Source organism: Dendroctonus ponderosae, unplaced genomic scaffold (genome assembly GCF_020466585.1).
Source record: "Dendroctonus ponderosae isolate FM_Combo_2020 unplaced genomic scaffold, Dpon_F_20191213v2 Dpon_F_20191213_7, whole genome shotgun sequence".
NCBI lineage: Eukaryota > Metazoa > Arthropoda > Insecta > Coleoptera > Curculionidae > Dendroctonus > Dendroctonus ponderosae.
This window is the reverse complement of record NW_026018916.1, coordinates 8,213,142-8,228,527: the sequence shown is the minus strand read 5'-3', so window position 1 is coordinate 8,228,527 and position 15,386 is coordinate 8,213,142. Positions and strand designations below refer to the sequence as shown.

The 15,386-nt window shown below is 31.8% G+C and overlaps 1 protein-coding gene across 1 annotated transcript in view; it reads left to right on the top strand.

Moving 5' to 3' along the window:
• Positions 1-15,386, top strand: part of LOC109546150 — an 87,707-nt gene that overhangs the window by 62,110 nt on the left and 10,211 nt on the right. The window contains exons 2-8 of the mRNA XM_019916989.2: positions 3,706-3,769; positions 8,020-8,183; positions 10,578-10,805; positions 12,675-12,837; positions 12,938-13,119; positions 13,686-13,824; positions 14,529-14,660. Coding sequence (XP_019772548.2) covers positions 3,706-3,769; positions 8,020-8,183; positions 10,578-10,805; positions 12,675-12,837; positions 12,938-13,119; positions 13,686-13,824; positions 14,529-14,660 — 1,072 coding nt within the window. The remainder of the gene's footprint in view (positions 1-3,705; positions 3,770-8,019; positions 8,184-10,577; positions 10,806-12,674; positions 12,838-12,937; positions 13,120-13,685; positions 13,825-14,528; positions 14,661-15,386) is intronic.

The following is a 15,386-nucleotide window of genomic DNA, read 5'->3' as shown; positions in this document are numbered from 1 at the left end:
CAAATTGCTTTTACAAGCTTTCCTTTGATTTTTTCATATTTAGTCGTTTTTGCTCTGTTTATAGACTGTGATATTTTTTTTCGTGCTTTTTTATTAATGGTAAAACTGTCTGATCACTCTGGTCAGCCAAATTTGTCCTAACTTTGGAAGTGGATGAATTCTGATTGCTTATACCGATTTGGTTTCTATTTGAAGCGTTATCTAGTTCCATTTGATTTTTGTTAATCAGTGTTTAATACAAATTAAGCATTTCAGAATCGAGACGGTCGAAAAATTCGTAACGTAACTCGAACTCGAAAAAAGTTTCTGAGTTTTTCGTCTTAATGTTTGTCGCGTTGAAATACAAAAAAAAACGTTTTTTTTGTCCATTTTTTGATAGCATTTAGAACTTTCAGCAAATTTTGCATTCTTTCATTAGCCACCGTGTAGAAAGTTGACCCGAATCAGGATTTTTTTGCAAAAACACGCACTCATCGAAAAATAATTGTAGTAAATAATGCTTCAAACTGAAATCAAATCGCCCTCAGCAAATCAGAATTTATACATTTTCAAATTTAGTCGAAATTTGTGGGTGTAAGGTCTATTTTGTTGAGCAGTTTATTTAAATAGTTGAATAGATTTTTTAAATAAAATATTATATGTAAAATTATATTTAACTAATTTAATTTCACCCTTTCGCGCATTGATTACAGTTTTAGTAGCTAATCTATACATCGAATGCAACTCGTTTCAGCCCAAAAGTGTCAAAAAAACCCTACTATATGGTATGGAGATTAATAAATAAATTGAAAGTTTAGCTAAAAACCAATATATGGCAGATGTTTTTTTGCAGATTATTAGTTCATATGTTTTATGCAACATCATATTGATATCGATGCAATATTCAATTTAAAATTGAACTTTTTGTCGCGAATCCAACACATGTCGATATATGATTTGGGTATTCGGATTCATTCGGCCTCAAGCTTTGCGCTTTTAAACACTGTTTTTATTACACCGCTATTTTGTTTGAATTCCTGGAAAACTTTATTGGAACAAGGGGACTTCTGAAAAAATTGTGCTTCAGCTTTAAACTAGTATTTCAAATTTAATTTAAATCAATTCAAATTTTATTCCATAACTATCTTGCTGGATAATGGACTGTTAGAGACTCGTTAATTATTCTTTCATAAAAAAATTAATCTTACTGCAAAAAAAACTCAGCAACGATAAAGGACATATGGTAAAATCAGTGTTATTTTAAATACTTGTAATGCTACTAAAAAAGGTGAATAAATACTTTCAAAAAACTATCAAACTACACATATTTCTCTTTCCTCAATTATTCTTTTTCTTTTCTAAGTTTCTTAAATAGGTAATACATCGTTCTGTTTAACGCGAAACAAACCATCATAAAACAGATATTAAAAATACTTCAGAAGGAGTTTTTAATATTACAGAAGTATGCAAGGAAGGTCTTGTATAATTGGTTTAAAACCAATTAACTGTTTCAATATAGTGGTTAATTGAAACAAAAAATGTCCTTATACCACGAGAAAAAAAAACCATTTAAATACATATTTTTCAAACATATAAATATCGAAATAATATGGTGTTACATAAAAGTGAGAAATAAATGAAAGCGTAAGCTAAAGAAAAAATAGGACATATTTTCTTAAGCAGTTTTACTCTACGTAAGTCATTTATTTAATGCTGCAAGTAAAATATGATATAACGATGTTACTTATGTTTAAGTGCTCAATTTGAAATTAAATTTGCTACCGCATTCATAAAGTGGACGACATATTTTTCTAAATAGTTTTCAATCAGAAGTAATTTTATATCATAATACAATCGCACCTGAATTATTAATGTTTTATAAAAAAAATGTATGCAAGTGTACTTTAAGTGTAAAGTTTAATAATCTGTTTGGTGTGCCGATATTTGGTTTCAAGTTGGTTTAAATCCAATATATCTCGTATAAACGGTAATAGACACTGTTGAAAAAAGACGCAAACCAGCTAATATAAGAGTTATTCCACAATAAGCCACAATATAATAATTTAAATCTGCAAACCACAATCATATTTTCTAGTGTAAACAGTTGGAAATGTACCACACAAATCTACCATGTAATTTACCTGCGGTCCCCGGTTTATTGTTACTGCCTGCCCAGGTTTAATTTGAAAAATGAAGTAAATTGAAATAAATCTTCAAAGTAAATAGTTTCACTGCCGTCGATGGTTCAATATAGAAGCTTTGTCATAAAAAAGCTTCGTTGTACGATTCAAAGCTTCTGCTTAATATTACAATCAACTGTCAAGAATCGTTGTCTTGAATGTTTATTTCTCGATCTCATTTTTGTTAACACAATCACGGTTCTGGTTGCATCCTATCGACTTGCAGCGTATTTTAAATAGCAAAATTCTCGACACTCCTATACAATGCCATTTCCTAGCATTTTTCTTCGACTTTGAATAGGATCTCGTGTATCGTTACGGGTTACGGCCAGAGCCAACATCATGATCCTGCATAAAATAAATCACTTGAGCCGTCCGGGCTATCGCACTATTATTCTATGTACATAAATCATACAGAGTGTGAACAACTGACAGTTCATCAGTGGCTGCTGTAGCACATACTCAGCACATAGAGGCTAAAGCGAAAACATACGCGATATGAATTTATTTCTCTTTCCAATAATTAACACACAAGTTCATCAACTTGATTATTACATTACGGAAAATACTGGAAGAAATTACTAAGTGCCTATCTTAGGTCAATGCTAAGAACGTTTACCCACAAAGATTCCAAGATTGATTATCTAGAATAATTAATCAAAGTCGCAGTCAATTATGTCTCCGGTTTATAGCGCACGAATTATCTTACAATATATTTTCCAATTACTTTGAAACCATCAATGTATTTCAAGATAATATAAAATCTATGTATTCCGAATATAACCACGCCCTAAGCTAACAGAAGTGATAAGCGACAATTAAACTATTGAGCAATTGAAACTGCGAGCTAACGGAAGTTTTGTTGATTTTTTCGTGTTTAAGACTGTTGCTGAAAAAAGTGTCTTAGTCACGTTTCGCAAGGACGAGTGGCTTGCATCCTCAGAGGAGCCATCCTCGAAAACTTCATCAGCACAACGCAAACTTCAACGCAAAACACTTCTGAAGATCCACGCCTCTCGTGCTTGAGAAACGCCGTCAGTTTTTTATGGTAGCCTAAAAGCCCGCGAAGCTCAGCAATTTTTATCAAATGCTGCAAGAGCGTAACTCTGAAAGAATTTGGATATTTAACAGAAAATGAGGATCTGCATAGGAAACAGGTTTGAAAAGAACGACAAAAAACCAGATCAATTTGTCCTGAAAAATAAATTCCAGAACATCCAAATAATGTAATAAATAGAAAGCAGTTTTCTTTGGCAAATAAAAATTCTGAATATAGGTATATAAAAAAGATGCTCATAACTTGGTGGTGCAAACACAGTCGTCTGATTTTGAGAAAGTCAAATTATAGGTATACATTTTTTTTAAATTAATTGTGAGGTTTTACGTAGCAACAGACAAGCACACTTTTAATGAAATATATTATTGATTTTTATATAATTTTGGTGTAACATCTGCAGTCGTATTCACGCAGTTTAAATTACAATTTTTTCATGATTCGGCTGTGCTTGAAAATGAAAACCGTTATTTATAATATTTGTTGTTTCAGATGGCGAATTCCATACAAGTTGTAATTTGGCTACTACTAGCGTTGGCTGTTAATCATTCTTTAGGTAAGTCAAAAATATTTCGAAATACTATTAATATACACGGGTAATTCACGAAACTATTTTATATGAGTTTCTCGAAGAACGCATTTATCTTTAATTCCAGTACATCGTAACGAGGGGAAACAGTATTAATAAACCAGCAATTTTTTTTTACTTCAAAGCCGGTAAACTTCTTTAAATCTGTATTTATGTTTCTGATAAAGATTATCCAAAACTTATACATGGATAACTACATGGTCTTTTAAGCTAAGTAGCTTAAGAACGTGTTTGGAATGTAGTTTTTCCTATAAATTGTTTTAATTTGTGTGTATTTTGTTTTAAATACTCGTCTCCGCACCCGAGTGGTAAATATATTTAACCGGCTTAACAGCTTAACTTTTTTTAAGTGGTAGAAATATTTTTCAAATGAGATACGGCTTAATTAACGACTTTATTTCTTGTATGAACTGGTTACAGTACACAAAATATTTTTATTTATTTATATATTTTTATTTCTTATAATATTGCTTCTTGTTGTGTGCTTATGCTTATATAAAAATATCACAGAACAGTTCTAATTTTTTATCATTTGAAGGCAAAGTAATCAAATTTATAAAAAAAAATAAAAATATAAACTAAAAAATTTGAAAATATCAACATGTAAAACATAAATGACGAAGAAAATGAGAACGAAAACAAAATAAGTTCACGATTTGAATTATTTGAATATAACTAAATATTTAGCAACCGGTCTATGAAAATTGTCCTGTATGTAAATCAGAGTAATAATCAGCATGTAACTCTTAGTCTGAAAACAAAATGATTGAAAAGAAACTTAAAAAATCATCACCCATAAATACATCATATTTAATAATGCAACTAACAATTTTCTGGCGTCATAATCAATTTGTTTTCGAAAAATTCCACATAGATAATTTAAAGATAAGTAGTAATAATCTAAATCTGGGATACCTGCTGGCGCCTAGAACATAAGGATTTTAATTATAAGCTTTAGGAGCCGCCATGTAAAGATTTTTTGCAAAACGCCACTATTAAATGTTAATTAATCGTGCAGAATCTTGAATTATTAATGATCACCGCAGGTTTAGGATTTCCGCATTCATTTTCTCATACTCTATCGAAACGGAAGAGTTTTTGCTTGATAATCGTGTTATTAGATAATTATTCAATACTCTCGAAATAACTTTCAAGGTTTCAGTTGAATCTACAATCTTACTAATAATTGTGAGTACTTCCGGTAATAAGAACATTGGCAGTGAATAGGAAATTATGCCGATATATGTTCAACGACATCTTAATTGGGAGTCATACGCAAAAGCCAAGAGTTTATATCAAATGTTCACATAGAGTGAGGCAATTTTTATCTTTGAAAAAATGCAACAAAAACGCAAATGTAATTCCGATAAATTTTTATATAATTGGCCATGAAAAATTATTAACTTTTCTAATTACATCATTAGATAGAATGGTTAATGAATATGCTTTCTACAGATATAAATTGTCTATAAACAAACAGTATTCTTCTTAGGCATTCATCAAATGTAAAATAAGTTTCAAGTTTTTCAATTTTAAAATTGCATTATAATTAACTTTTTAATTACTATTATCTGCTTTTAAATACGTAAAAAATATAATATGTTATTTAAAAGGTTACCAAACGACGTAATTTGCATTTATTGTTAAACCGCACAATCATCATGAATCAAAAAAAAAAAAAAATATGAACCTTAACAATGGCATGTAGAGATATCTCAGTTCGCTTTTATTTTCTTCCACAAGGTAGAAAAACGTTTAAAAAAATGCACCTTTTTTGGCATCCATAATCACATGTCTAATGGTAAACCAATTCAAACCTTTGACAAAATTCAAATTGGTTAATTATTGATATAAAAATTGATAAAAATTGATACAAAAAATTATCAAAATCGATTCGCACCTAAAAAATCTATGTATATATATATATAATATAAAATTGAAATTAAATTATATTTATCGCATCGGTTTCTTTTTTGTCCCAGAGTTAATTTGCAAAAAAAAATGTATTTGTCTTCTTGGAAAAAACTACCCGCGTGTTTTAAAATACTAGCATACTGTTGTTAAACTTGATTACTATTTAGTTGTACTTAACTGACTTTAATTAGAACCATTTTGAAAAAATATATTCTACCGCTTTATTTGAAAATTTGTCAATGAAAACGCTTATTTCAAAACTGAATTTTTATTTCTGAGCCCCTAAGATTTCAGTGTATATAAATACTGTACATAAAAAAGCTAATGGTTTTTTGACGCATTTTTTTAAGTGCAAACTCGCAATATATAAATTAATGTTATTCTCGTTTTTCTAAGTATTTGGTTTATTTTCAAATCAGATTAACTTTTAAACTGCTTATAGATTAAGATTTTTATTTTGACCGGAAACTACTCCATACCTATTTTTTTATGAACAAACAATAAGAAGACATTGCACACAAATCGGATTTATTGGTTTATTTTTAACATTTAATTAATCTTTAATATCTGTAATCGCACCATTAGTACATTTTGATCATTCACATCCAAAACGTTAATATATTTTATAATACTGTATGAATATTTTTTAAAATTAAAAATAATTTATATCAGAAACTTAAAATTGCTAAGCCTTGACATCTTTAATTTCGGAGCCTTTTCCTTTACGGTTCAGCAAATATTTGAAACGGAAAAGTTACGATTTAGTTAATTCAAAAATTCTAAAAAAGAAGCAAACACAAACTGAAATAAATTATAGCACCCGATATCAATGTTGAAAAAAAGATCTTGCCGTCATAAGTTAGAAAACTCTTTCCCTTTAAACATACCGTTACTTGAACAACATGACTTTAGTCGAAACCCAGACTTTACTAAAAAACACACTAATTGTCGTCTTAAAAAATATAAAATATTAAGAGCATTTGGAGTTCCTGACCCAAAAAATTGTCATCGTAGAGCAATTTCGAAAGCACATCTTAATTTATAAACATTGCAAAAATATATGCAAATTCAGCAAAACTGAAGATAATATTGAAACTGTTGAAAAATTACAACTGAAAGAAGTCGTTTTCCCCTCTCATTGGGCATGAGCCTGCAAAATGCTATCGAATATTAATCTTTGCCGGTTTAAAACCCAAAAATCCTAGATAACTGTTTCTAAAGCAGTTCTGGCATCAAATAGAATTTGTAAATTTAAAAACTCGCAACAAAAAACGAACAATTTCAATCAATAGCAAATTAATTTTTCACATACACAATTGCCTTAATATACAAACAAGTAGAAAAAGAAAATTGGCGGCACATTATATTCATTCGATTACATTTTCTGGTTGAAAATTAAACAAGGAAAAGGCAAACAAAAAAGACAGGCAAGTGATCAGCACCGTTTATTGACCTCAAATGTTAAGATTCACTGGCTTAGAAATGTTTAACTGTAGACGAAAACGAAAAGATAATGAGTACGCTTTTTGCCAGTGACTGTATGAAATTTTAAATTGAATTTGGGTTTGCAACGTGATGGAACATGAACGCAAAAAATCATTTCATTAGGACGGATCCAATTACGACAAAGCCATTATTAATGGTCCATAAAAAGTTGGAATCAAAACTTTTACGGTCCTTGGTGACTGCACTTCCTTTGCTTTTAGCAGGTGCGTTGTCACAAACAAAAGATTTGCCAAAAAAAAACCAAGAAAAGAACTGGAGAAATCGGTTGTTATAAATGTATAGATCAGAAAACTTAGAAAAAACCTGTCAAGCTAATTGAAACAGCGTTTCATTTACACCTCGTTTTCCCAGCAAGTACTGTAATAGCTCCGAAATATCTGCTTAAGTAAAAAAAAACAATAACCCTTTTAAAACCCCATACTCATCCTCTGGCGGGGTTTCTAGATCGTTATCGTGTCCTATAAAAAGCCCAAACAATAAAGATTTCCATCTAGCGTGGCACGATTTAATACCTATTTTATCGCTCAGCTAAGTACCGTCGAGAAATTTGAATTTCAAACTAGATCATGTACATTAGGTACATACAGTTGCTCCAATTGCTCTATTTTAACTAGCTGGTTAACGTTAATTTGATGCAAAGAGATTAGGACGTAGCGTGTACAGGTCGGTGGGTATTTATGAGTTGGAGTTTACAACAAGAGAAACGCATTCAGCGTTATTTTCATTCACTTAATCTGGTGTTGGTTTTACTAAACATTTGCAAACGAGTTAACAATGTTTTTTCATTTTTTTTTCAGGACGGATAGCTTTCGAAAAATTGACAGACTTTGACTATAGAGGGAACACCTACTATACAGTGAAGAACTTGAGCTTATACGAATGTCAAGGATGGTGTAGAGAGGAGCCCGACTGTCAAGCTGCTGCGTTTAGTTTTGTCCTGAATCCGCTAATCCCAGTCCAGGTAAAAAGACCAAAAAAAATAAATGCTTAAAAAAATGTATAATTAATTTTCTTATGAAACTGTGTGGTGGTCTTAATCAAAATATCTCATTAATTGAAACATGTGTAACCAATATCTTAACAAAGTATTATTAGCCGCTACAAGCACTTTTTTAGGTGTATTAGTTTATTATTGCTCCCAGCTAACTGGGGATCCAAAAAACCATATACCTGCAAGCAATTTTCAGTGGCTCGCCAAGTCATTAATATTAAACTGTTGCATAACGTATTTACTCGGAAACTTGGAATAGACGAGATCCTCTCAATTTTCGATTTAATTTCACGGCTCTGCACAATTTAGTCAATCATATTTTCGGTGAACTCGGCTTCATTCTCCTACTTCAAATATTTGACTGCTTAAATACCGTAATTTGATCATCAACGATGAAGGATCCTTAATTAAAGCCTTGGCAATTCCTCCGAAGTGTACTGGGCGCGTGTTCGAGGTCTGATCAAACTGTAGTAATACAGCTTAATATTATTTCATCTCCGACCCGTCAATTATCGTTCACTTGAAGCATCAATTTAAAAAATCACGAATTAGGATCCATTTCGCTGCTACTTTTCGTGATGATTCATAATTTGTTATAACTCCCTGAAAGAGGTGTGTAATCTCTGAAAAAGGTGTGTAAAACATATCGGAAGTCGTGCGGTTACGGTTTGCATGGAAATGAAGAAATGCTGAAATGTTTTGGCTGGGGCGTAAAAATTTTATAGATACGCTCTAAGTATTAAATTTCACTTGGTTTACCTTATTCTACTCGATTAGGAGAATGGAAATTCAATTGATTTTTTTACACTTATATACCATCACACTTTCAACATTTTATTAGTTTCGTTAGAGAAGAACACTTGACATTAATAACATGTATCAAAACGCTATTTGTCCTAACTTTATCAATTTATAATTTATTATGAAGTAATTCTTATACAAACGTGTACAAAATTCGTATGAAACAAAATACCGTCAGGGATATTCAAAAACACCTTCCGAGCTACAACATTTATATGGATATTTTGCATAGAATCAACCATATTAAATGTAGGCAAAATAAGATTAATAACCCGGCACATGGATAAATTGCTGATACCAAAACGTCCAGCTCAGAAGAAACTGTAAACTCCAGGAATATACTACATAATTCTTAAAGCTTTAACTAGAAAGCATTAATTGTATTAGAAAACATTAATTGTGTAAGGTATTTTTATGCAATTTTCTAGATCTTTTTTAGAAGCAAAACATTCCAGTGGAAACATTTCCTAAACATGTAATTGAAATGAATTGATGAAATTTTCCTTTATTAATTTCCATAATTACCAGAAACCTCAACTATTTTTATTGGGGCACCGCAAAGGTTTACAAAAAAATATATTCCGATCTTCACCGAATTTAATAAATGGATTACTGAAGCAGATCAAACTGATCGAATTGATCCAGATCAAACGTTATATAAAAATATATCAAAACATGCAAGCAATCAAGTAAGATTAGCAGACAAGAAACTAAAAAAAATTAAAGCATGTCAGCTTGCCGATGACACTTAGGTCATCGTGTATGGAAGGACATGGGAAAAGAAATTATTGAACGGTGAATGAACATAAACCTTAGTCTATATATAAAACAGGAAACTAGTTGGTTTGAAATGGTTTTTGAGGTGGAATATTGTTATTTCTATCTATCTATCCCATTTAAACTAAGGAGCTGATGTATCTTATAGCAATACTAGAACAACTTATCTCTTTGATGACATTCACAATTTTCTGCTTCAGCAAAATACAGTCTCTCATAAAATATGGGATTCATCTTTGGGTTCTTCCAAAGAGCTTTAAACATTTTCATCACAGAAACGAATTTTCGCTCTAGTTTTCTTTGTCAGAGCGAAGCACCATTTTCTTTCTATTTATCAGAATGTCCATATACAGAATACTGCTTTTCGCGAAGAAGAGGCCCTATGGCAGATGTGTGAGGAGATGTATAATTCTACCAGTAAACACCAGAGAATTGCAATACATAAATAAATTCCAAAGTCTTGTATAGAAGTAGTTGCACCTCAAAAGCTTCCACAACACTTTCCAATTTCCATTTTAAGTTAATTTATTCTTTGGTTTTGATGTCGCTTTGTTGGGAATTATAATAATTTTGTCGGTAATTAATAATTAATATTAAAAGTTGATAATTACCAAAGAAGCATCTTTCTTAATTACAATTTATCACTAAATCAAACAACAATCTAACTCGAAAAGAGTTTTTCAAAATAAAAGCACCATACATCCGTCCCTTAAGAGATGCTCTGATACAAAATAAGGTGCCTACTTCCGCAGTTTTGCATACTAGTAAAACTCCATTTTTTTTCAGGAAACTCAATGTCAATTGCAAAATGAAACACAGGCCAACAATCCTTCAGCAACGGCGCAAAGAAGTGTGAACATGTATTACATGACCAAGCTTCAGCTGCGCAGTGATAACATCTGCCTCAGACCATGGGCTTTCGAAAGAGTGCCCAACAAAATGATTAGAGGTCTAGACAACGCACTCATCTACACTTCAACCAAAGAAGCCTGTCTAGCTGCGTGCTTGAATGAGGTAGGTACTAACATTAGGTTGATTCCTAGTAAAGCCTGCTTATTGAGCTCTAAACTTCCGATGTCGCAACCAAATTACATTCTTTCAAAGTTAATTAGTTCAGATTTGCTACTTTTGTATTCCTGGTCTGAGCTCTTGCGCTCAAAGACAATCATTTGAGCGCGTTGTGCCGTTAATTAACCGAAAATGATTAGCAAAGTTGGCTAAGGCGGCATTCCAGATGTGTCTCAATGCAGCTCCCATTCCGCAAAATCTTCTAATTAAAATTTCTAATTAGACTGAAAAATTAATTAGTTGCTAAGGGCTGTGCTGCTCCTACGTGGTAATGTCTCGTAGCTGCCACTGATGTGCTAATGAGGGCCAAATTAAAACTTTTTAATCAAATGGTTTACATAATTTTCATTTTTTTTCTTCAGTATTGCGTTTTACTTTTAATATTCACTACATGGCAAATTTAACGCATTGCTTAAGTTTTAACTGTGAATACTCAATCGATAATACGATTTGAACGATTTTTTGGTTTTTTTGATTTTATGGAATCATAGCTCCATTCTTGGACGAAAATTAACCTACGAGAAATGCAAGAACAGACTTAATAAACCATTGGACAGTCGTAAAAAAGTATATGATGTAATTCCGAGTAATTTGGATCTTTAATCGCCTGTTTAGCTTGACGTTATCCTTTGGAGAACAAAAACTTTAACACTTTAACACCTTAATTGACAGAGCACAGGAAGTGAAAAAATAAACATAAAAAATAACTATCAACTTGCATGTTGTTCGCACAGCATATTTGTCATAAAAAGACACTCTTTTTGATTTGCGTGAAAATTTGCAACTAAGTTTTACAAGAAAAAATCGATCGGTCATAAAAAAATTATATCTCTCGAATGGCTGAGGATAAATAGGATATTAAATATCCAAATTACTCAATAGATGAGACTATACCATCGTACAATTTTTGTCTCTCGGCTACACCATATTGCCCGCAGATAGATTTAAACTTTGACCACGAAAACATGACATTATTTAAACACCCTGTACAATATGTCAATAACATTTTTTTCGTTTACAGTATAACTTAAATTTCGACCGAAAATAGAGCTATAATACGATAAACACATTATTCAAATCGGATCACCGACTGAGAAAATATTCACAATAAAAAGTCAAGGAAGATTTAAGATATGGGATAAATTTGCGAAGCCAGTGTATTTAAATAATTTTCTGTAGCAATAAAGCATCTCATCATTTCATCATCATTTCATTTGATGATCTAGTTTATTATTTTGTTTCCTTTTCCGTTGCTTTCTGGGAGAATTAATAACCAATACTGATCAAAATTATCAACATCTAAACAGATATAAGAAAAAATACGATATACAAAACATATTCAGACTTTTGTTACGAAAATTTATGAATTTTTTATAAATTAGTTTAAAAATTGGCTGAAAAAACAGCAAAACTGCAAAATTTCTGCCAACCGCAATCGAATTTCGTCCTTAAAAATGCCTCTTCAGGCCTACAAACTCATTTAAAACAAGTGATTTACACATACATACCAGCGAATTCGTAGTATGATTATTAAGTAATAATCAATAAAATTTATTAGTTTGATAATTTTTTTATAATTAGTGAATAAATATGTACTAACAAATAGGACCACCTACTTCGAAAATTTGCAGGATCAAAGGACAGTGAATATTGAATCTATGCGATAAATTGACGGTGCAATGTATAATATTCGAGTTTTGCGAATAAAGTTATTGGGATTTCTAGCTTATTTAACTCTACAACTGTCAATCAATTTGAAATAAGCAAGGTTTAAACACGTATTTTGGTGTACTGAGCCAGTTTCTTAATTTCCAGCATCGATTTACCTGCAGATCTGTTGAATACAACTACGTAACTCTACAATGCCAACTCAGCGACACTGACCGAAGATCAGCAGGCCAATTCGTTCAGTTCGTCGATGCTCAGGGAGTGGACTATTTTGAGAATCTTTGCCTCAAAGGCAATCAAGCTTGCAAAGGTAGAGTTTTGAGAATCGTTCAAACATTGCACGAAACTGTTTAACCAACTTTCTTAGAGCGCTAGCTCAATATAAACAATAAATGTATTTTTCGCCTCAGGTAATAGGATTTTCCAAACTCCTCGTATCGGCGTGGCTGATGACAAAGTTGCTCAATATGCTGGCTTAAACTACTACACCGACAAAGAACTGCAAGTGACATCAGAAGCTGCATGCAGATTGGCATGTGAAATCGAAAATGAATTTCTATGCAGGAGTTTCCTGTTCAAAGGCCCACCACTGGTAAGTAGAAGTGTATTTTGCCGCTCAATCAGTAATTTACAAAAAAAATGCTTCCTGCTATTGACCATATCCGGAATTAAGTCTAATAAATTGACCAGCATTTCCCTTCATTGAAGCTGCTTCTTGATAATCAAGGCAAATTAATATGCAATATGCTTGAATGGATCGTAAAGGAAGTTTATTTAATAACGTCGAGTGAAATTTCCTGAGAAATCAATAGATTACTGGAAAGAATTCCATAACACATGGGAAAGACTAAATTAAACAATTTTGATCAGAATCGACTTTAATAATGCGCTTCAATCAATTAAAGAGTTTTAAGAAACTATGAGTCCTCAGACGATTCGTCAGTTTTCCAATGTTTACTCTTAATGTCGATTGATGTTTTTCACTCGAGTTTTTCGAAAATCTGGACGAGGATTACAAGGCGAAGCATTGGGGACAAAAATGTACAAAAGATTAAATTAATGTAGAAGGCGGAACACAAAGGTTTCACGAACGCAACAAATTCATTTTGAATGGAAAATAATGAACCGAAACAATGATTGACTTTCCTTATTTTTCAGGGATCCCAATATAACTGCCAACTTTTCCATCTGGACCATAAAACTTTACCCGATGGTCCCAGCACTTATCTTAATGCAGAAAGGCCTTTGATCGATGGAGGAGAAAGAATTGGATCATATTTTGAAAATGCATGTGAAAGTAAGTACGCTTTGACCGCAGATATGGGATGAATGGATTGTTGAAATAATGATTAAATTTACTTGCTCAGAAAAGAAGATACATAAATATATTTACATTAACTGAAAATATTTGAATTTATCAAATAATGTTAAGATAGTCAGTTACTTATGAAGCCTAGTAGTGTACAAACATTTCCGATGCTTTTTCAATATCTTAATTCCAAATCCATACTTTTTCTGTGGCTTTATGACAAGACGTTTATCGCGTAGCAATAAGCAAATGCTAGCATCATTAAACAGGTTTTATCAAGGGGTAAGCGGCTTCTCGCACATAACATTATTCCTCATTTTATAACCAACTATTACCGGTGGTTATAAAATGGAAACATTCCATCCGTGCCTTAGTCTCACCCAAGTGGTTATTAGATAAAAACGTATTCATGGTTGTTTTATATAGGCGATAAAAAGTACCCACTACAAAGTGCAAAGATGCCACGGAGGGAGAGTTATAGCTTGTAATTATCGTATAATTCGTTGTTAAATGCTTAATTTAAATTCCTTGAGGAAATAAAATTTACATATAAGTACTACATTAGAGCAGATGCAAGTCATTTCGTTATAAAGGTTTTTTCAGTGCTTTTAATTTCTTTGCTCCGCAGAGGGCTTTATATATTTAAAAAAAAGGTAAATCATAAAATTCACACTTGTAACGTTCGATTTCAGATTCTGGAGCAGCAATTGGATCCGAAAAGAACACCCTTCCAGTCGTTTTCAATACATCCATTGACCCAACGTTGAACAATCTCACCAAAACTGCCGACGTAAATTGCGACAAAACTGGAACATGTTACGACGGTAAGAGATGATCACATTTCTAATTCATCATAATTTTCATAATTTCAGGAAAAGCTCAAAACCCCGTTAAAGTTAAAAATGAATTTTCTGAAAGCTTCATAATACACCGCACTACAAGTTAGAAAGAACAAAGCACCTAAAACATTTCAACTATTTTTTTACAAACTTCTTTTTGGGTATTTCGCCTCAAAAATTTTTTCGACAGAATTCCCTCACGTCTTTTATTACAGATTGATAAATAGTGCTCCTATTTCGCAATAAGAACGAATTATTTATCAAAAAGTAATCAAGAACTATCACCTAGAGGGTATCCTGCGACACACTTAGGCTCAAGCTGTAAGAGAAAATTCCAATTAGTAGAGAAATTAATCTGAAAAATTACCTTGACGTTTCGATAGCTATTTTCTGCTATCGTTATCAAAAGAACCTAAATGAACCTAAAAAAGAGTATGTTAATAAATTGTGTAACAATAGTAGGATAATACAGTATATGAAAATTCGCTCTGATAATTCGTCTGTGCAAATTGTCAGTTATGTGACTTTGACCTAATCTCATTGTTTAAATTAATAGAGGTAATGTTAATTAATAATTTTGGTGTAAATTTAATTTGGGTGTATGTTTCTCTGGTCCACTTCAGATTTTAGCATAGGTAACCATGTATGACTTAAATTAAATGAACATGAAGCAACACAATTATTTTGATTTAGTAAAATTAGTGCGCTTTC